This window comes from Falco punctatus, assembly GCF_963210335.1.
Source record: "Falco punctatus genome assembly, chromosome: 1".
Classification (NCBI taxonomy): domain Eukaryota; kingdom Metazoa; phylum Chordata; class Aves; order Falconiformes; family Falconidae; genus Falco; species Falco punctatus.
The window spans coordinates 80,821,077-80,844,131 of NC_137580.1; the positions used below are offsets into that span (position 1 = coordinate 80,821,077).

Genomic DNA, 23,055 nt, shown 5'->3' on the forward strand with positions numbered 1-23,055 from the left:
TTAAAGCTAATCTGCATTTTTACTGAAATATTGCAGAGCTTAGCAACTGTGCCACTCTTCATTGTGAACAAGTGGGAGCCTAGATTCACTCTACAAACTAATTCCCCACTAAATTTGCAAAAACCAGCAAAACTAAAAACTAAAACCCCATCCATTTATACAGAGCATGCTGAACCACCCTAGAAAGACTAAGCAATATAAATATATTGTTTAGATTTTATTTCATTAATCATACCTATAATTCAATATATTGCTTTTATTTTCAGATGTCAATGACAATTATAAAGTAGCAAGATTTTTCAGTGTTTCTGAGGAATGAAGGTCTGATTACTGCTAATTAGACCACAGTGCAAGCTACATATACTACCCCTTGAGCATAGAAATTATGATACCAGAACACTATTTCATTGGGGGTTTTTTCCCCATTTGTAGTGTATTTTCAGTGAGCAACTATCCTTGAAGCTACAAAATCACAGCTTTCACATTTTTTGAGGAAGAATCAATGTATACTAATTAGAACCTTGGTGGCACTTCTTTATTCTTCTATTCCTCCTGACAGCTTTCATTTAATCAGCAATTTAATCAGCTAAGAAAAATACTTGGTTTAATATTCTTGAATCTATTTATTTTTAGCCATAATAATTTTTTTCCTAGATTTCTATTCAAGCAATGTCATCATTGATTTTTATGGTGTTTTAAGAGAATAAAAACATCAAGATTTGACTGATTATTGCTAGTGAGGCAGTGTTCACAATTGTATCTGTGTGAGCCTTATTATCAAGAATTTTTGTATTGAGACCCTGCCAGCATAGTGGTCAAAGACAATGCTTAGACTAAGTCTAGACAGGAAGCCAAATGCTAGAAAACAAAAAATATATAACCAGTGCATCATATTTCCACATAGATTCTACATGATACAAAGTCCAGCAAGTATGAAGAGGAGAAAGCATCCTACTATATCACTTTGCTTTTGGATACAAAGACACTTCCTTATAGAATGGTATTTAGATGTGCAATCATTTGTATCAAATCTCTTAAATTATTTAACCAAGGATCACCGAGAACTTTGTCAACCGTGTATTTACCTTTCAACCAATCCTTGTGCAAGAAAATTCTGCTAGATGTATGGACAAAAATCTGTCCTATTGTATTTCTTTCCCAGGTTGGAAACACTGTTAAACAGCTTTTTAATCAATAACTGTTGCCTAAACAGCCAAATGCCTGCACTTGTAGTTATGCAGGGCCACACAGCATGACAGGCTGTTACTACCACTGCCATGATACCATATGGCTATCCTTTCAGTATCTGAGCAAAAAAAAATAAATATTGGCAAACCTTATTGTCAACTATTACCATTTTGTAAAGACAAACTTTTTCTGACAATTATCTGTACATCATATACATTAAAAATCTTTAAGAATCAGTAGGAATTTATCTTATTAGGTTTTCAGATAACACCATAAAGACTAGAAAAATATCTGAATGAGTATTAATTAATAAAATACAATTATTTCTTGAAGATTCATCAGGCTCTCCAAGGTGATGGAAGTATGGATCAAATGACAAAATATATGCAGGCAAAGACATGAACCAAACTGAGTGTTCACCTGAACTGTTTTCACTCAGAATATCCCATAAAGTCCACTCCTCTTTGGAATCTGATACTGAAAACTGTGTTTCCTATGACTACGAAAAAAGCTAGAAGTTACTCCAAATACTTGATCTTTAAAAAGCTTTGGAAGTTCAAAGGCATATCCTACGCTTGGATATTCAAGATAGGCTGTTCTTTAAAGCCTTACACATATTCTGTCCTGAGAACATGGATTGCCTTCAGCCATATCAAATCATCAGAGATACGAATGGCTGGTATGAAAAACGGAGACTTAGCTTAAACAAAATGGTGCACAGGTGGGAAGAACACTGAAAAAGAAGGCTTTAGGGAAAATTATCCAGGCCATGCTACACAAATAGTGTTATGTTTACACAGGAAACAGAAGGCAGCAAAACAGAGGTTTTATCATATCCCAGATTAAGCCTATTACCTTGCCCTGTAAACACATTATCTTGGATTAGTCTTTCACATAAGGGAAGTCTTGCTTCAATTTAAAGGAGAGGCTGTGAGTTCTTCTACCATCTGCTTCAGGCAATTTCCTGAGGGTTTTTTTTCATTACTGTATCACTTTGCATGAACTCAAAAAAAAAAATGCCGACTGACAATGCACAAAATCTCTTCCTTAGTTCCAGAGAACCAGTGAAATTCCTTCTGAAACAGGTTTCATTCCATTTTTGCTATTATCATTCACACACATTCATACATGAGATTTTTAAATCTGGTGCTATTATATTAATTCATGCAAAGTGGAATAAACTGCACATAGAAAAATATCTTGGTTATGCAAGGAGAAATGCCTCTGGTTTAAAATAATGATAGTCTAGCTAACTCTTCATCTCTGCAGTTCCATACTCTTTTCAAACATTTTTACCAAAACACTTTTCATGTCTTCCATTCTGCTAGGCAAAACAAGTTGAGTTCTTGAGTTTTCACTTATAAAATTCTATCTGATCACTGCAGTAGCCCTTCTCTGTACCTGCTGAAGATTAAATTCAATTCAATCTGAAACATGAACATTCAGACATAGATACAGTACGACAGATGAGGTTTAAGTTGTGTCATATATAATACTTTTTATTATTTCTCTATCTCTGCTAGGAAAACCTTCCCTGATATCTTATTTATGAACACATCTGTTTCTTTATGACATGTTGGTTACTCAAGCCATCATACAATTGGTTAATTTTTTTCTCCTTTTTTCTTTGTTGTTTCAAAATTATAACCTTGTTTATAGCAAAAAGGGTATTCTGGTTCCTTGAAATTTGTAGCATCATATTTGATCTCATTTTCAATTTAAACCTGAAAACCATTCAATTCCTTCAGCAATTTATGTAGATCTATATCGTAGTAACTTGACTGGCAAGTCCTTGCAAAATCAGTAGTTTCCTTTTTCTTCAGGAGATGTTATAACTTTTGTTAATTTATGTGAATTTAAAGGAAAAAACCCTCACTTTTTTTTAATATCTCATTCCTTTTTACATTTCAACAAACCTTTTAAAAACTATTTACAAAAATGCCCAGAATTTCATTATTAGGAAGAAAGTCTAGAAAGTTGCATTCATTTACTGAAAGTGTATGCAACTGCATAATCAAAGCAGCATATCTTTTTGTACTAATTACTTGAGTAGCTGCAATGTAACTATAGGTTTTCACTCTAACCAATTAAATTTTAAGGTACAAGCTCTCTAGCCAATTAATTTAAAATTTGATTTTAAATTAATCAAAATCTTTAAAAAGTTAAACTGCTTGTAGTTCTAGCCTCTAGAATATCTATGGCTAGCCAACCACCTATATGGTTTGAAAAGTACACCTTCAGAAGATAAAATTTTCCCCATTTAAATGCCAGTAATGTCCCTTTGTGTTGAAATTATTTTCTGGAGAAGTTGTGCATAAATGGGGATCAATTCCAGTGTAAATTTCCTGGGGAAAAGAATTGTTCTCTACCTGGCAACAAAACTCTGTTTGTTTTCAAAAAAATGTGAAACACTAGAGCTCTTTTAAGTGCCAAACAGGACACATACCTGTAATGTTATGTTCATTTGTGTAACATCCATGGGGTCTTGCTTAGTCATATATCAAGGTACTAGACTATTAGTACGGTATTAAATAGAGGGATAGATATCTAATATGGTATTAGGTAGAGATATAGACACCCATACAAGTAGCTTTTTTCCTAAAGATCCCTAGGTACTTCACAGTAGCAATAATAAGAAAATGTTTTTTCATATTTCTGTCATGTAGACAAAATAGCAGGAAACTTGTTCACCTTCTGTGGAAAAAAAACCCACTATTTCTTTAATGAGATTCTTGAAAATGCTTTTGAATCAAGAAAAAGGGAAAAGGGGGAAAAAACAAATCACAAGTTTCATTAAGCTGTGTTGGAATACATATGGCTAGGTCTATTATTAATATTTGATGCAGTATAGTTTACAGCTGGTTCACCTAAGGAATTAGGTTTTCAGGTACTTGGGGAGCTATTTAAAATTTAAGGATTAAAAACTGAAAGGGGTTTATAAAAGAAACCTACATTTCATATTTGTAAGTTGGAAAGCTGAAAGACGTTTGACTGACAGCAACCTCTGGTTTGAATCTCTTCAGAAAAGGGTCTAACAATTACCCACATTTAAACTGCTAGTTGAAATGGATGCATTCGTTCCTTGGAAAGTCTCCTTAGAAACACTAGACTAAAGCATAATCAAAACAGACAGCTGGGTCCACCCTTTATGATAATGTGCCATGTAGCTTTATTAATCTGACCTTTGGAAACAAATTAGAAATTTAATACTGCCCCACCATAATTATTAGTGGCAGGCTTTTTAGCACTCTTTAATTTGAACTTCACTTTAATATCTGCTTCCAGTTATGATGTAAACGTTAACAGGATCTGACACTGTTAATTCTGTTCTAGTGTCTGAAGCAATGGCAATAGAGTGTGCTTGGAGTAAACTAGAACATGACCTTAATGGATAATGAAATGCATCAACCCTTGCTATTCAACAAGTAAGGCAAAAAATTAATACTATAATTGTTTCAACTGGCATCTGAGTGATATACAGTGCTGCAATAATTAGGAGTGAGGGTAGGGGTGGAAATCAAGTTCACAGACTTATCTTTGAAGATTATGTAAGCTGATTGTCCTTTAAGTAGCTTGCGAGAGTTACATGAGAAAATATGTTCCTGATATATAATCAAGAGCATTCTAAAAAAATCACAATGAATGCAAAAAGTAATTCTGTTTTAGATGGTATGAGTAAGGAAACTTCTCCTGTGTGACACAAATGTGTCATCTTTTCCTGCATAACTGTTCTTAAAAGAAATGTCTTATAGACTATAAACAGCACAGAAAACCTGTCTGCAAGTTATGTTGATAGCTATTAAACTTTAGTGTTACACATGTACAACAAAAAACAGTGGCACAGTAGCTGAATTAAAAAGACATCTATTTATAGGTATTTATTTTAAAACAATGTAAGTTAAACAGAAATTATTTCTGAAATATCAGTACGTGTGATCTGTTGCTTCTGAATGTTATGCACCAGGACAACCACTTCGTTCCTTTAAATACTCCTTTGTGAACCGTAATTGAATTACTTGCTATATTGTTTTTTAAATTCGTATTTTAAAAGCCATGCTTGTAGAGCTTGTAAAGATCCCTGTGGATTTTTAAAAGGATCTCTATGTATATCTTTTTATATAGTGATATAAATATCATAGCCTCCTTTTTGTTCAGGAACGAAGTATCACAGCAGAGTATTTTAGATAAGCCTATACTGAGATAATACTGAAATTTTCTGATAAAGCAAAGGTTATGCTGTCAGAGGGAAATTTCATCCCCGTCGGTGGGTGCACAGTTTTATGGGATGAAGAGGGTTTTCCAGCCAGTGTTGGTACAGTGACAGAAGAATGGAAACAAATAATGAAAACTGTTTTCCCAAAAATTGTAACATTGATTCTTTAAGCTGTTATATTGTATACTTATTTACAAATAAAATGTAAGTTTCTAGTGTAATAGCATCGTAACAGTTTCTAACATATGCTATTCTTTTTGAAAAACTATTATAAAAATAAAACTTCAAGGTGTTAAGGTATGAAGATTATCTTGCTTCAGCAGCCTGTAACACAAAAAACAAGTTGCTCTTTCTATCATGCTATTTTGATTATTTGTAGTCATAACAATTGCCTTCACCTCACAAGTACTGTTCAGTAACCTGCCCCCACTGGCTATTATACCAAACTTAGCTAAGACCTACGGTGCGGACGTAAATCACGCTTTGCTCCTCAGTATGAGAACAGTAAGGTTCTGCCAGGGAACGAGGTGTGCAGAAGATGTGGACAACAGCTCAAACCAGTGTCTCTGAACACGACACAGCCACGAGGGCTCTAAGCTTCACAGGGAATGACCCATTTTACATTCCTAGATTTCTGTGTTAGCTTAATCAAACGAATATTCGCTACGTGTGAGAAACATGACACACATACCCTACAGATACTGCACTAACGTTTATATTATGTATATTAAAGGATCCAAGCGTACTTTCTCATTGCATTGCCTTCTGCCTATGAATGTAGTGCAAGTCCTTAGTGCTCGAGAGCTAATTCAAATTACTTCATAAAACCATCTGTGGTTGGTGTACCTCTTTTAAGAGGAAAGAAGTAAACCAAAGCTAGAATTATTAAAAATACACATTTTCTAGAATATTTCTTCCGTAAACTGAAATTCAGTCTTATCTTAATCACAGAGGAGAATCTTAATATTTGAAATTACAGAGCTTTTAGAATTAATTTTTAACTCGCAAAACTCAATATTAGTGACAACAAAATGGACTAACTTAAAGAAGGTCATGTTCATTAACTCTTCTCAGCCTGCACCAGAAACAATGCAAGAAACTCTCCAAAACATTTTCAATAAAATGTTCAAGTTAAACAGTAGCTACTTTTACATGGAAGCTTTTAACCAAGATTTACTTGGAAAAAAAATCAAAACACTGAGAGTGCTAGCTGAACTCTACTGCTATTCAAAATCATTTGTGGGACACAGATCATTAAAATTCAGACTACTAATACATTTAAATAAGCAAAATTACTACATTCATCCTTTGAATGACTTCTTTAAAGCTAGCAGAGTCTTAACAGGAATGAATATGTATTCCAGTAAGTATTCAAGGACTCCTTTCCCCCACCCTGCTGGTGTTGAATCTCTTCTCTGTTGTATCTCTTCAAATGAAGTGTTTGTGCACTACAGGGAGAAACCTCATTAATATCGCTGAACATATTCTCTCTAGTCAAGTTCAAAAGGTCTATGAAATAGATTTAACAGTTTAACAGAATGTAACGTAAATTTTAGAAGGACATGGGTGAATTTAAAAAAAAAAAAAAAACAAAACTAGATAAGGGTACCCATCTCTTGTGTTAGCTCTACAATGCTACTACATACAGAAATAACCGTTACATTTCTTGTTAGTATAGGTATAGCATTTTGCAGAGTAAGAGTTCTTGCTTGGAATTTTGACACAGGCTATTTTTTTTCCCCTCAGATGTCCATTTCTCTGCCATAAAGAAAACTGAAAGAAGAAAGAAATTTTTTGTGTAAATAACTTTAAAGCTGCTAATAAGTCAGATACACCTCACATGAATTTCATTCTATTATGAATGCAATAAAACACAGCTGGAGAACATTTCTGTCTTTACATTTAATCTATTATCATTGTATATATAATACGTATTTATATGATAAAATATATGTAATATATATCAGTATGTATCTGTGTAGTAGTCAACAGGGTATGTGTGACCCCCTCACGTCACTCTAGATTAGTGGTAGAAATAATGAACATATGCATTTAGAAAAATTACAGACATAGCTTGTTATTCCAATTCATTTTCTGACTATACAGCGACAGCTGTGAATTTCTGTGTAATTTACAAAAACTTTTCAGACTCATTCTGGCTCTTTTGTTTCCTAGTTATTATCTTAGTATACATACTTGTTTGTAGCACAAGTGGATTTAGAAACTTTGGAGACAGCCAATATAAAGTTAGAAATAACTCCTATGCTGAAATACAGACATAACTTGTAATGTAACACAGAAGAAACTCTACGCAGTGCTCTTGCTCCCCTGACACCACCATACTCAAACTGCAGTTTTATGGAGTTGGTATGGAATATATGTCTGCATTTTAAAATGTGTTAAATGCTGTCATTATGTTATATCTGAGCCATGCTGCATTCACTTTTTATTACTTGAGTACTTTTGTTTACTTTCCTAACATAAAGAACATTTATCTCAATACAACAACTGGTGAGTCAAACATATTACTGCAGTTAACTCTGTGGCGTCAACACTGGTAGGCAAGTCTGACTAGGCTACTGTATAAATACTGTGCTGTGTTGACAGATCAATCTCAGAACTGGAATGCAGCTTCATCAATTAATGCTTTGTTTAAAATAAATATGAAAGTCTTTTCACAAGTCTGTATACTATAGCACAGAACTTACTCTTAATGTATATTTGCAAAGTCTAAGTCATTGCACTGTTATCAAAGATACTATCTAGAACTGATATCTCTCTCTGACCCCCACACTTTCTCATAATGAGCTTCTGGTCTGTTCAAAAATTAGATTGTAAGAAAAATTGTTACATTAAAATTATTTTCACATACAAAGAGATTTTTTTGTTTTCAATGTTCCTCATAATCTGACTCTAAACTGATTCAGAACCTAGGGAAAAAAAATGGCATTTTTTTAAAAGTTAAACATGCTAAAGCCATTTCAAGATAATAATAATTTACTAAAAGCCCTACAACATTCAATTAATAACACTCTGTCTGTGGGTCTCTTGTAAGAGCATGGACACAAAAAGGCTCGGAGATCTGTGCAGGTAGAACACCCTGCATTTCTTACAGCAGTTCCTGAGTGACAGAGGAGATTTGAGTTTCAGTTGACTGGGCTTTGGAGGTGCGTGGAATAGGAGGATAAAGGGGATAGTATTTGGCACACTTAATTCAAGCAATCCTCTTATCACCTCTTAAAAGTTTATTCACTCAGGTAAATTGGAACATAATGACAAAGAAAAAACTTCAGAATAAAAAGGTAGGTCCAATTTAGCAGCCGTGTTCCAATGAAAACAACACGCTCAGATAAACACTTACTAACCTGCCTGCTGTTAGGTATATTCTCTGAAATACTTAGAGAACATAAGCATAAAATGAGAAAGTCTGAATACAATTAGAAACTCAGGTTGTAATTAAAATACTGTCAGTCAGTATCCTCTAAAGTCTCTTTAGCTTTGGGTGTTAATGATGTTCAAAGTTCAGATCAATAGCGGTTAGCAAAAATTGTAATGGTATACTATAGTCAGTATCTAAAGTGTACTTAAATAAAGTAAAAATGTTCAAGTTAATATCATTTAAAATTATTTGCATGCACATTTTGCAAATGCTATAAAAAAATTTTTATATCTTTCAGTAACTATTCTTTAAGTTGCTAGAACAAATAGCTAGTTACACGAGCTGCGTACAATATCATCTTATTGTTCAGTATCAGCAAACAGACCACCTTACTCTCAGCCTAAATTCAAAACTAGTGGTTAGCTTTTTTGTTCTGGTAGGCTTTCCCTGGTTTTGTTGTTGTTGGTTTTTTTGAAACATACATTAAACATTGCTTTTCTAGACTGAAATTAATTTTGCTTCTTAAAAAAGAAAATTACTGTACCATAGTTCAAAACAACAGTGACTAGTTTAGGAACTGATCATCTGAAATGTTACCAGTTAACAAAAATATTTTATGACTCATTATTTCCACTCTGACCATGCTTTTTTTGAGCAAAGAAATAGAGAAGACTTTGAAGTTTGGCAAATAGTTGATATGTGTCACTAGTAAACCTTCCGGTTCTTCAGAAATAAAAATTTTCCAGAATACTGTTGTCAGAAACAATTTCCACTTAAGCTTATCAAGTACTTTATTAAAAGCACCTGAAAGCCTCCAGAGCTAAACAACAGCTGGGAAGATAATTCTGCACATTGCTTAAATACAACACAGTTTTTCTATTTCCAATTCATTGCAAAAATATCTATTTTATCATCCACTGTAGGTTTGGAATAAAACATTCATTTATCTGAAGAAATTTGCAGTGGGAAAGAGGTGAGGAAGGTCAAACTGTTACTCCAAACCAGCAAGAAAAATTTAGCAATGTTTTAGTTTGTGATTGTTTGCCTTGTTATTTCTTTCATATTAAAGATGTGTTATGGAACTAATTTCATTTGCATTTTGCACTGGTGATAATAATTTTAATGCACGACATTTTCTCATAAATACAAGGAAGTTTGCCACTGTACACTAAAATTGTAAAATGTTAAGGTATTAATTTAAATAAAAGTAGCATCGCTTTTTTTCTCAGTGTACACAAAAGACCTGATATCCATTAAATAGCAAGAGAACACCCATTAAAACAAGAAAAAGAGTATCACAAATCAGAGAGCGAGGGGATTAGCATCAGAACATGGCATGTTTGAGTATTGGCTTCTATTTTGGTGTGATCGACTTAGCGGCTGACAGCAGAAGTAACAGATGGGAAAAAAAAGAGGGTCAGAAAAATGTCAGGAGAGCAAACAAACACTAAAAAACAATAACAATACCAGTACTAAAATACTACTAGTAATTCAGATTATTTTTTTTTGTGGCAATAAATCAAGTAAAACGAAATATTACTAGGCACTTATAATAAAAGATGGGCAATGGTGCTTGTTGATAATGTCTTAGTCCTGCTGAAGTCAAAAGGCATTTGACTTGAATTCTGCTGTAATATCCTCCTCTTATAAAAATACAATCTTAAAGAAATTCTTGATAAAAATTAGATACTGAAATACTGGTGTCAACAGAAGTTATGAGGCACACAACAGACTCCAGACTCATTTGTGAGGGATGGTTCACATGAGCTGTAATTGTCCTCTGAATTAAGATGACAGCATTGGTTCTGAAGGTTTCAGAACCTTTAAGGAATTTGGTTTTGTCCTTTTACCATATACAGTATCTGCCACATGCAAAAAGTGTAAGGAATGTTGTTAGAACCCTGTTGCCCCATCCCTGGCAGTGCTCAAGGCCAGGCTGGATGGGGCTTTGAACAACCTGGTCTGGTGGAAGGTGTCCCTGCCCACGGCAGGGAGGTTGGAACTGGATGATCTTGAAGGACCCTTCCCAACCCAAACCATTCTATAAACACTGTATAACATAAATTATCCTGAGAACCTGGGGACAATTTACTTATCTCACAAGAACATATACACAACACAACACCTTTAGATACTCCATGTGAAGGGTAGTTGCTCATTGACAACAAAGAAATGTTTAGACTGAAACATTAATTTAGCCTTGTTTCACCCAAACCAACCAGTATTTTAAGCAGAAACATTTTACATATCTTATACGCTGTAAGTTACAACTGAAATAAAAATATCTTTATGAAACTCTGCAATGACATGGAAAAAGAACAAATAAAAACAAGTAAGAAATTTAAAGAATAGGAAGAGAAAGCCAAAAAAAACCCAGCCACAAAACAATCCTAAAGAAACATTAAGCAATTAAGCATACCTGCATATATATATTCCAAAACCTACCCTGTGTACAAGTAGTCTTTCAGACCCCTGAAATCTTCCAAGTTGAATTGTCAGTTTAGGCAGAGACATGCACAGCATGCAGGAAGTTTAGCAGATTAAAAATTTCCTCAAGAGATGTTACAGATACAATCACAACAAATTTTGTGCAGCTGAGCATCAATTTCACTGCCTGTTTGGAGATAATGGATATCTCCCTTCAAGTAGAGTGTAACACTTTCCTTTGGCTGTAGCTGTGGGCAATAAGCCCTTGAAAATTGTTTCTGTGGTTACTTAACTAAACTAACAGCTAATGAATATGATGGGTATTCCTAACTAGCTTATTATATTGCTCCTACTTTTACTTGTTCCTCACATATATACCATAATGACCATACACCTGGCAATACAGTGGGGTGGGAGGGGGAGTGAGGGGGAGCGTAAAACAACATAATATAACTGAAACAAATCATAAAAAGTCACAAAGAATGGCTGATACCAGGATCCTTCTTTGTAGATAAAGGCTTGAAGTTTGTAATTTCTCTAAAATTAAGTATTTACAAATATCTTAGTTTTGTAATCTAGTCTGAGCTTTCACAGTCCTTTATATAATTTGTATTAAGTCATAATACTGGAAAGGTTTTTAAACAATATATCATGGATACATCCACTACATCTAGAGATGATTCAACTTTATATTGAATTACCTCAGAAAAGAAAATTATAAATCACGAACGGGTTGAAACTGAAGGGGTTTTTTTGGTTTATTTTACCATGCACACTCTTCAGTTGAAAGACCATAAGTCCTGTAGATGATACAAATTACCATATCACCATGAACAATGTAATTGTCCTGACAGAACTCCAAACAACCATCAGATTTAGTTTGCCTTTAGATGCCCATGTATAACCTCAGTGTAAGGCAAAGCAAGGCAATTTTGATAAATGAGTACTGTGATACATAAATAACTGAATTAAGAACAGCTAACTCAGGTGATATGATTAACCGTTTCTTCCTAAGACAATAAAAAAATACATAGGTTAGTTTGTCACTCAATTCCCTCCTCTCTTTGTAACCTTTAACTAGGTTCTACCTCCTTCCCTTTGTTTTCCTTTGAAAGTACCTCATAGCCTATCTCTAGAGGCAATTAAAATATCAACAGAACAATCTTTGCCTCTATTGGCAATTTTGACTTTCATTGCTTGCTTAGCAAACTTTTAACTGAGATTCGAGTGTTCTGTCTCTTAACAGACTTAGAAAGAAGCATAAAATCCACAGTTTGGGTTTCTGAACTCTTTAATTTTCTTGATACACGGCTATTTCTTTAACCTGGATATTCTCTCTCTTGTAGTGCTTAGCCACTGGCACAGAGTGAGGTGCAGTGAAAGTATAAAAAAATATATGCAAAACCCACAGATGACAGTAGTTTTGCAAGGCAGCCTACTAAGGACATGATTAATTTATGCATAAACTGGAATCACATGCAGTTAAAGATGTATTGAATGGAAAGGGAGAAACTAAAGTGATGGTACTGATGTTTCATTGAAGTATAATAAGCACCCACAGTCGAGGACACAAACTTGGTGAGAAGTTGTGCAGCCAACCCAATCCAGACTACAGCAGGCAGCTTTGTTCATCTCAAGCAAAGTTCCAAAAATAGTAGATTATGCATTTACTTTCTATATTTCATCCCCCTTTCCTGGATATTATTTTTGTCATTTCAAATACAAAAATACTGAGCAAACAATTTGTCTGGATAATTTTTTACCAGCAATGGATGTTAGATTTGTGATATTCGTAAGAATCTTCACATTGTGAAAATAAATAGCGCTTACCTTTATTTCTTGAGCTTTCCTGATTCTTTTCCTGCTGCAATTAAAAGTAGAAAAATATATTATTTACAGAATTTGTTAGCACAAAAAAGCATAGACTACAGATCCAAATGGACTGTCTAGTTCATGATCCTTCCTGCTCCAAGATAAAATCAGCTACACTTTACTGGCTGCAGGAAGAATCCTACATACCCTGTTGTTAAACTTCCCTAGTACTTTTCACATTTTTTTCACAATGACAGTGATTAAGCACTGGAACACATTGTCCAAAGAGGCCATGCAGTCTCTCAGACTGTATGCTCTCAGATGCTCATTATTCAACTGAACAATACACTGAACAACCTGACGTAATTTTGAAGTTATATCTGCTTTAAGCAACTGGTTAAACCAGGTAACTGTAGAGGCCACTGTGAGCCTAAATTATTCCATGATATGGATAGGGTGTTCCAGAACCTTGTAAACCCTGAAGCAGTGCTTAACCATCCTCCGTTTCATCCTGAAAGTAAATTTGCCAAAATCTCCTCAACTACAAAAAAAAAAAATATATATATTATTTTTACTGACTTGCTAACATCACAGTGAAGATAGACATCATTTCATCTTTAAAGCAAAAAAAGTCATCTTCTCTTGCTTCAGTTACCTTCCAGTCTTCTCCATTTTTAACAATTTTAATATGCCTAAATCATTCCAATATTTTAATTCAGAATTGTCTAGAACCAAGGATTTTTAAAAATACATCAGCTCTATAACTGCATCATCAACCCATAACATATATTGACATATTTCAAAATAACATTTCCCTTCCAAAAAACCAGTATAACACAGCTGCTTTCAACAGGTTTTTCACTATGATCCCCTTACTTGTTCAGTCTTTAAGCAACTTTAACCAACCAGTCTTTTTCGATAGCACTGTTACCTAGTTATTTTTTGTATTGGATTTTCTTTGAAATACCATTGTATTATTTTTCTGTAAAAATGCATTTTAAAATAACATAAAAACATGTTAGGAGGTAACAGGAAAAGATTCCTCCTGCTGAGGCAACACCACACAAAAATGGATGTAAACTTCCATATTTAGAAAACAGTCAGCTGGATAAAGCCTCTGAATCTCTTTTTTTTATGAATAAGCAGAGCAAGTCATTCTCACACCTACATCCAGAAGACTAAACTGGAGGCAGCTGTTCACGGAGTGAGAGACTTTCTATTTCTTGTTATGCAAAAATACCCATCTTTTACCTCTGGAAGACCAAATTTGTATTTCTGTTATTCCTTTAAAAGTCTATGTTTGAGACATTGGTCACGTAAGTCTTTTAGTTATTATTTCTAATGATGAGGAACAGTAAAGGAGGGCAGAGGGCAGGAGAGAAAACTGAGACAGGAGTTAGCACTGGGGTGCATTGCAACACAACCCATTCTATGATTCTGTGACTGACCAGTATCACATCATTTGCACATGGTATGAAACAACTCACAGGCAATTTAGAATCTCACAGAGGTGGATATTTCTTTCATATTCCAGTAAAAACAATAACTTTTAAAATCCTTATACATATTAATATAGTATTAATTCTCAATACTGATACCAAGAACTGAAATAATGTCAACCAGTGGGTATGTGTGAACGTATCATATGTATGAAATGGGTCACAGCTAACTTAGGTAGGCACTAGACAGTTTATGAAGCAATAAAATCTCTGAATCCTTTCTATAAAAGTATAAAAAAATACTTTTTCCATCAGCCATGTACTATGCTATCTGGGTGTTAGTCTCAAATTTTGTAAATATTTATAGAACAAACTTGTTAACCAGAAATCATGAAAAAGGTACTTGCTCTAATTATGTTAGATGTGTTGATTTATTGCCTTCAAGCTAACAAAGCAGCATGGCATCAAAAATTACTTATAAAAAAATTTGTTTTGGAGTTAACTCAAAATCTTTAAATGGCTGAAACTTATGTTTTTACTATTTTGAACTAAAAATCATCAGTGCAATACTTTACTGAAAACAGCCGCCAACTCCAGCCTCAAGCTTCCTTCAAATATACATTCCAATAATTTTTCAGAAAACTTTTTACATTTTGTATTTTTACTTGCACAACAATTCCTGTACAGTGGTTTCTGAATAATGAAGCCTAAGTGCTTCTGAAGTTATTTCTTTTTTATTTGAGCAAGTACTTATTAAGCCACATTTTCCAGTTGTATTACTTGTTTCACATGCTAAAATATGGAATGAAAATCCATTTGAAAATTAATGGTATATTTACATAGTAACTTACTCTTTAAGCAGCTTACTTCTTAAATGCTTTACATTCCGTATCTAAACCATTATGATGTCTTACTAAAAGGCCTGATTTCCCTGTTTAGTATTAGTAGTAGAAACTCATTTACAAGAAAGAAACAGATAAAATACAGGCTGAACCTGGAGGGGGTGGGGTGGGGAGGGGGAAGCAGCAAGTTAATTAAGTACATTTACTAAAGGACTCACTGAATGCTCTGAAACTACAACTGATGCCACAGCTCTTCTGTTTATTCATTTTGATTTCACTGTCTGGCACACATCTTTTGTTTGCTTGGCAAACATTGAATAATTATTTTCTACTTGGGCAACAACTGCTACCATAACCTGTTCTCCTCTGTCCTCCTCATTGAATTTTAGGTTTATTTGATTTTCTGACTGATGAGTTATTTCTTCAGAAATGCCAAAGTCCACATAACATGAAAGTTTGAAAGTATGTTTTCTTTAGTATCACCTTTGTACCTATAACTGCATGTGTTCATTAAACGCCTTCATACCACCTACATGAGAATGAACACAGTAAAAAATCTGCCACATAACCTGATATTCAGTATTAAGTATACACTGAGCTAGTTGTCTTCAAAGACATAAAAAAACCCTATGAGAATTTACTCAAGGCAGTAATCTACCCACAAAATTTCAAACTTTGCTTTTACACAGTTATACAAAGAGATTATCTTTGTTTTGGTACTGTAATTTTTCAAATATTTGATGCTTTGTAAGTTTATGCCAGTAAAAATGATATTGGAAAGAGGCTAAGTCCAAACCAAAAGGGCTTGTTATTACGCAGCTCTTACCACATCCATTTAGTCTTATGTATGTCCAGATTATACATATAAATCGATGGAAAAAGTTAATGTCTACACCAATATGTATGTCTTTTAATAGTATATCTTTTGATAGCACTTTTCCCAGTTACCATGCAAATAATTTCAAAATAAGACTTATTACCTGTCTTTGAGTAATATAGAAAAATATCACCTGAAACCATTTCTCTGCATTCACATTGCTGTTTAAACTTTACCAAGGAGTTTTGAAATTGATGAAAAGAATAAAGCTATAATCAAGTATTTTATAATTCACATGGATGTAAAAATGTTTAGCTACCATTAACTTAAGCAGTGAGGCCATCTAATCTGCAAACAACTAAAATGTATTATTTCAGTTTTTCTTATTTTGTAAAATATGGGTAGTGATGCAATATTTGTGTTGTTCCTGCAATCTGATCTTACAAACCCAAGTCAATGACTTTTCTTCTTGTTTCAAAACAAACAAGTATGTCTAAACCTATACCTATCCAGAGAGCATGTTTTCAGATTTCTCCATAACTACATTAGAAATACTTGTCATATATTTTTTTAGATTTATTTTAAAGAAAAGGAAAAAAAATACTTCTGCCTTTATGAACAATAAAATATAGTGTACTAGATTGTAAAGCATTTTCACTTACCCACTTAATGTTTCCTAAATCAATGAATGCTTTTTCCTGAAATACAGGTTATGTTATGACAGGCTGAATTTACAAGTAAATCTAAAGTCCTGATTTGCATGCTGCATTAAAACTATAGCAGTATTTGTAGTATTGCTTAACTCCTTTGACATTTCTTTATAAACTACAGTCAGCATTTGGTTTAGAAGAACTGTCTAGTACTTTCTTCTAGTCTTCACAAAGGAGCATTTGCTTTTATTTTGATTTTATACCTCTTCAGAGGTCAGAGAGCGAAACTTAGACTTTAACAGGCCAGATCATTGTAAACTCAGTGGAATTTTATGAGAAGCAGTCTGTGCTTATTAAAAAAAAAAAAAAAAAAAGGAGGGGCTCACGGGGGTGGCAAGATTTAGTGCCAAATTGTAGCCAAGTCATATTAGCACTCAGATGCTAGCATTTATAGGTTCCATGAATCCTTTTTAGTTCCATGAAGCTCACTAGTCTTCCCCCCCCCCTTCTTTAGTTTGCAATTAGAAGAACAGATTTTTTTCCAACAAAGTTGCAAAGCCTATAACGTCTGCTCCATACACTACAGTAAGTAGATTCTGAAGTCTTAATCCAAGCACTAATTACTGTATCAGAGTGGTGTTGCAGAAAAGCAATCTTAAAAATCAAATCATGGCATCAAAGGCAAAGAGAAACACTGAAAAGGATAAGGAAGACTTTTTAGGGAAAACAGTACAACGAGCTCAGCAAAGTTAGGAAAGAAAATTGCCTAGATAAAATTTTAAAATAAAAAAAAAAACAGGACTTCAATGACTCCAAACCCCCCACATTTCAAGGAAAGAAGGCATTAGCTGAAAACATCTTTCATTTTCTTTCATTTTTCTAACATCTTTATTTTTTTTTAATTTCAGCTGAAGATTTTTGAGCAGCTTTTCATAGCTTAGTTCTCTCAAAAGACTCAAATTTTAATTTTAAGTTTTATTTAATTTTAAGTTGCTATTCCATCTACTAAGAAAAAAATTTGCTAGCAGATCGTAGACGAGCCTCAGTATGATACATGTCTTGGGCCAGCAAGACACTTGGTAGCAGCAAAGTGAATCCAGATGGAAAGAGAAGTCCGTAAACCTTAAGTTATTTCAAGATTAATGGGTGGTTAGACTAGGTGTAGCAGACTACGTGTAGTAGACTAGGTGAACTGTGAAATTAACCTTCTGCCTAGGGAAAGCCTGCTATATTAGACTTTTCAACTGAAAACATGGAGTTAAAAAATACAGAAAAATTTATACTGAAGGTGCATTAAATACAGACTCTTGCTTATTATTAAAAGATAAAGTATGCAAATCAATCTATACAGAAAACCACTAAGCAGCAATGATTTGTGTTAGTGAGTAAGTGTTATAAGCACCTATAACTTAAGAAAATTAAGTACAGATGCTCAGGGAAATAAGAACTACTTGTCCTGATGGGAAACAAACAAACAAACCTCTCAGAGTCCTGGAACATGAGAGAGGTAAACAAACAACTGTTCATCAAGACAGGTATTTCCACTTAGATATTTTCACTTGCATTTGTGCAGGATGTTAGGGTTCTGATGTTAGTTGGCCTTAAAATAAAATAAAATAAATCTACCCATATGCTATTAGAAAGCAAGTAAAAATGTGCAAACATCACTGTACTAAGTAAAACATGATAATTCTGTCTAAACACGGTGGTGTGGAGGAGTTAATAGACCTGCATTTGCACACATTTCTGTTATTTTTATCCTGTAATGCATTATGATATGCATACAAAATATTTTCACCTCATTTATTAACAATCAAAGATATTATATATATTTAGTGTCTAAATAACACCAAGATGATTACACAAACCACAATATTCTATTGTTATCTATTGCTACAAGTAATCTGTAAACAGGACAAATTGTCATGCATCCCAGGATTTTTTATCTGCTTCAATACAGAAAAATAGTTTTGAATTTAACAATCTCCAACCAAATTAATCAGACAAGTTGTGTGGCTTTGCATGGTTTTGTGTTGCATCACATTGTATCAGCCTGATGAAATGTGATGATGCAGAACATACTAGAACTGTAAAGAAACCTTCCTGAGGTGTCCAAACGACTGAATTAAATGTAAACTTTTCAAAGCACAGTGGATGAAAGTGGAGAAAATGTTAGATTTTCTGCTGTGTTTGTGAACTAAAAAAGATCATGGATGGCTGACCACACAAATCACTATTCTGGCAAATCATAAGTTATAAACTATTTGCAATATATATCAAACTAGGCTCTGTAAAGAAACTGATTTAAATACACACAGAAATGCTTTTGCAAGGTTTAAAAGCTGCTTTTCTAGTGCTATTTTCTCTTTGTCTTAACAGACAAATAGTATTGGTATCTCTTAAAACATCCTAATATTTTGACATCATCATTGCTTAGAAATGGCATTATTAGTAACTAATGTTGGCATAGTATCAAATCTTATTTAGAAAAAGAGCTTCATATTAGCAGTAAGGGGAGTAGAGCAGGATGGTCAAAGGGACTGTTAATGTACATTGATTCCAAAGAAGGTACACAGCCATTTATAAAAAAGACCAGAGCTGATTTGTAGAGGAAGATAAGATTCTAGGACTAACAAAAATCCACCAGCCATTTTAGAAACAGTAAAGCTATTTTCTTAGTCCCATTTAAATATGTATCATGGGCATTTTGTTTGGTTTTCTGTTTTTGACAGAAGTGTTGGTATTTATAAACCATGAATGCTGCATATAGAAGCATATTGACTTCCACTTAATTCTGTTTTTAAAAGGCAAACTACATACTTGTATTGCATCTAGAGCTTCACTCATGTCTCCACCTGAATCATCTGCCAAGACTCTGCGTATGTGTCTGCCACAGGGGGCTAATGATAAAGAAGAGGAGCCTGATTTCTTTCTTGCAAAACTCAGTCAAAGTCTCTTTTCCCGTGGTGGCTGTATTTAAAAAGTAGCTGCTGAATTAATGGAATTCTTAAAATAAACAAAGTGCTAATTAGTCTAAAACCTGGTAGATTGTCCTTGATATTTGACAAAAATTAAAATAATTTAATAAACATAAGCCACTAATAACAGAAACTGATGAAAAAGGGAGTGCAAACTTATTTGCTTGATTAACATTTTATAATTAAGATTTATCATTAGTCATATCATAAAATGTAGTTAAAATGCAGAAAATTAGTTTTGCGATCATTACATTTAATGTTCATTCTGCAGTAGGGGTGCTCTGTTACTATATAGTAAATCAAAATAATTAAAGGAATAATTAAATATTATCTTTAATAACAAATGAGAAATACCAAGAAAATTATTTCTATTTATAGTTTCATGTTGTTAAAACATACACAAGCTATAGCGTAAAAAACAACATATTGGCTTATATTGATACAACAGCTTTAATTATAAAAAATCTGAATTATACGTGTACAGAAACTTTTTATTCATGGATGAAATAGTAGCATGGTCACAGCCACAGAAAGCAAGTGCACATACAGCACAAGACAATTTGGTATACTATTCTCAGAGCTAATTTGATCAGTGACATTATGCTGAAATTTGCATTTCAAAAAAGTTTCACAGAATCAGACTTCAGACTCTTAGCAACTGCAGTACAATTACAATTTAAACCAAAAACGTATGCAAAGAAGCAGCAAACATTTACATTTGTAAAGCTATTCTGTTAAGTAGCAATAAGCAAGGCCTTGCTTACTACAGTAAGGAAGGAAGAAACAATGAGCAAAAAGCGATCCATTTTCTTGTCAGAATACTATTTACTACAGAATGCTTTGTAATTTAATGACTGCAATAGGATTCTTGCACTAATATTCTGCATACACAGCTCAGTCTTGTTTGAGGTTGACACCGTTTACAGCAGCAAATTCTGGGAAAATAATATGCACAGGTTGTTATTGTATCAGCTAAAGCATCACATGAATGTAAGACTGTGTGAAGGAAACAAGATGTGGGGCAAGGTGGCTAGGGAGAAGTAAGGAAAAATATAAAGCTGTTGAAGTTCTCACCACTAATGACATTCCCAGGATTCAGTATTACTAGATATTACAGTCTTAGAATAAGCCTTACAGGCCTCTGGAGAAAATCTGATGAAGTCTTGAATTTATGAACTTTAATTCGTGGGACCATGCAAGGGACTCAACAGTGTTTGGGAAGCCTAGATACAAGACTGAAAGATTTGTTTAATTAGAAAAACCAACCAAACAACCCACAAAACCCAAACAAACAAACAAACCCCCAACCCCAACAAAAAGCCAACCACAGCGGTGGGAGTGGGGGTAACTGTGAAATCTGTGGATTGGGTTCTTGATTTGCTGATTTAGATCCCCGAGGAATAGGAAGAACAAACACGGCAGACTCGGGAAGGGCAGTATGATGAAGCAGTTGTTCCCCTTTGTGTGCAGCAAATTACAACCCCTCAAAGGAAAGGTGAAGCAGAGAAAAAATAAAGATACGCAAAAGTTCCACATCACCTTATCTACACCTATAGACTTGAAGGAAAACTATTCTCCAGATCAGGCTTCAACAAAGCATGCACTTTCTTCTGTCCACTTTCCATCCAGAGAAGTTCTATACAAAGGGTAATTCACGGTACCTCTATTTAGGCACGTCTGACTGTGCATTGAAGCAAATGGCCTAGCTAAGGCCAGTGCGTGCCCTGCTAAGCACCACAGTGGCCTGGGACTACGTGGTGCAGAGCCCAGAAAGCCTGGCCCTCAAGGTGAAACAACTGCCCTGGGACAGCGGTGCAGTCTGATGCCTCATGTGCTTCAGTACCATCTGAATTGGAGTAGCTTCATGCTGATGTCACCATAACATTGTACACACCATATGTATATACTACGTTTTACATTCTACAAAATAAGACTTCCTTTCCAAAATAAGCAGAGCGAGAAAGATTAATGGATTTTAAAAGCAACAGTTCTTCAGATGGAATTGTTGATGATTCATGTGGACATATTTCCTAGAACTACTTACTCCCTAGTGTAAAACGACCTGCCTGCAGCAGGCGGCAGGTAGCTCCCGAGGGAAACAAGCACCCTCCAGTTAGGCCTCTGCGCCCTGAGGACTACTGCAGCTGAAAAGAAGCTGAGAAGAAGTTATTACTTTTATCTTATTTTTAAATTCAAGGATCTTCATTTCACTAAATCATTGCTTTTTAGTAGGATTATAAAGTTTTCTATTTTCTTTTTTATTTCCGCCGTAGGATCTTGTCCAAAAGGAATCTTAAGGATTCTACTGGCCCAATAAAACAGCAATCTTTCCTTCATTTTACTGAAGTGGAGATGGGCCTGTTTTCCAAATTCTGTCTTTTTTAAAAATGGAAAGAATCAGAGAATCGGACTTCATACTTTGTTCTCCAATGACAGACCAAATAGATGTTAAATATATAAGCAGTTTCATAGCACATGACAGAAAAAAGTTCTACCTATTTTATATGGCTGTGCAGTGTTGTTGGGTTTATAACACTTTAATCATTAAACCACTTTATGCATGGTTTAAGCAGGGGAAGTATCTGCTTTGGCATTGAAACATGTACCACTACAGCCAAAACATCCTACATACTAAAGACTCTATAAGCTAATTTATGTAGTCAAATCCAGGCTAAAACTCTCTTTAGCCAAGCTGGAGGAGCTATGGATGCCATGGAAATGATGGCTACACAGATGTTGGTTGTTGCTATTTGCGCATTTTTTGCACTAAACTTTGAACAGACATTCAGTGTAGAATTACTTCCACATGTATAGACAGTATAAGATGTACTTTCTTCCAGCCTACCAAGAAAGAAATGAGATAACATAGGACATCTGATAAGGTGCTGTAGATGAATATACTTATTTCATATAGTTCTTAATCATATTCAGCATATATACTTATTTTCAAGTTATCTGAGGACACTCCAGATTTGAGTAGATGAACAGGTAGAAAGATCTCCAAGAGGCAATATTTTAGCATACTGAAAATTATAAGGGACAGTATTTAATGGGTATTCTATTATCTTCCCCCTCAGGTGAGCTTCTAAATCTCCATGTACCTTCACAATTACTGAAAATATTTCCTGACAGTATAATGTTATTCTCCCCACCCCTAAAAAAAAAAGAAAAAGGCAAGCAGCATAGATCTTAGCTGCGCAATTCCCATTTACATTAGTGGGAGTAATTGGCCTGAACTACCTTTCTTTATTATTTTAGAGATGGTTTTAAAGTGTGATTTTCCAAAAACCACATAATATGCATTGCATTT

The 23,055-nt window shown here is 34.2% G+C and overlaps 1 protein-coding gene across 4 annotated transcripts in view; it reads right to left on the reverse strand.

Moving 5' to 3' along the window:
- FSTL5 (follistatin like 5) overlaps positions 1-23,055 on the reverse strand; it is a 324,611-nt gene that overhangs the window by 262,003 nt on the left and 39,553 nt on the right. For 2 of the 4 annotated variants that reach the window (XM_080370936.1, XM_080370934.1), the window contains exon 3: positions 13,038-13,068. In XM_080370936.1, the coding sequence (XP_080227062.1) occupies positions 13,038-13,068 (31 nt within the window). Of the gene's footprint in view, positions 1-13,037; positions 13,072-23,055 lie in introns of all 4 variants that reach the window. The other 2 variants (XM_080370935.1, XM_080370933.1) reach the window with 1 other exon arrangement.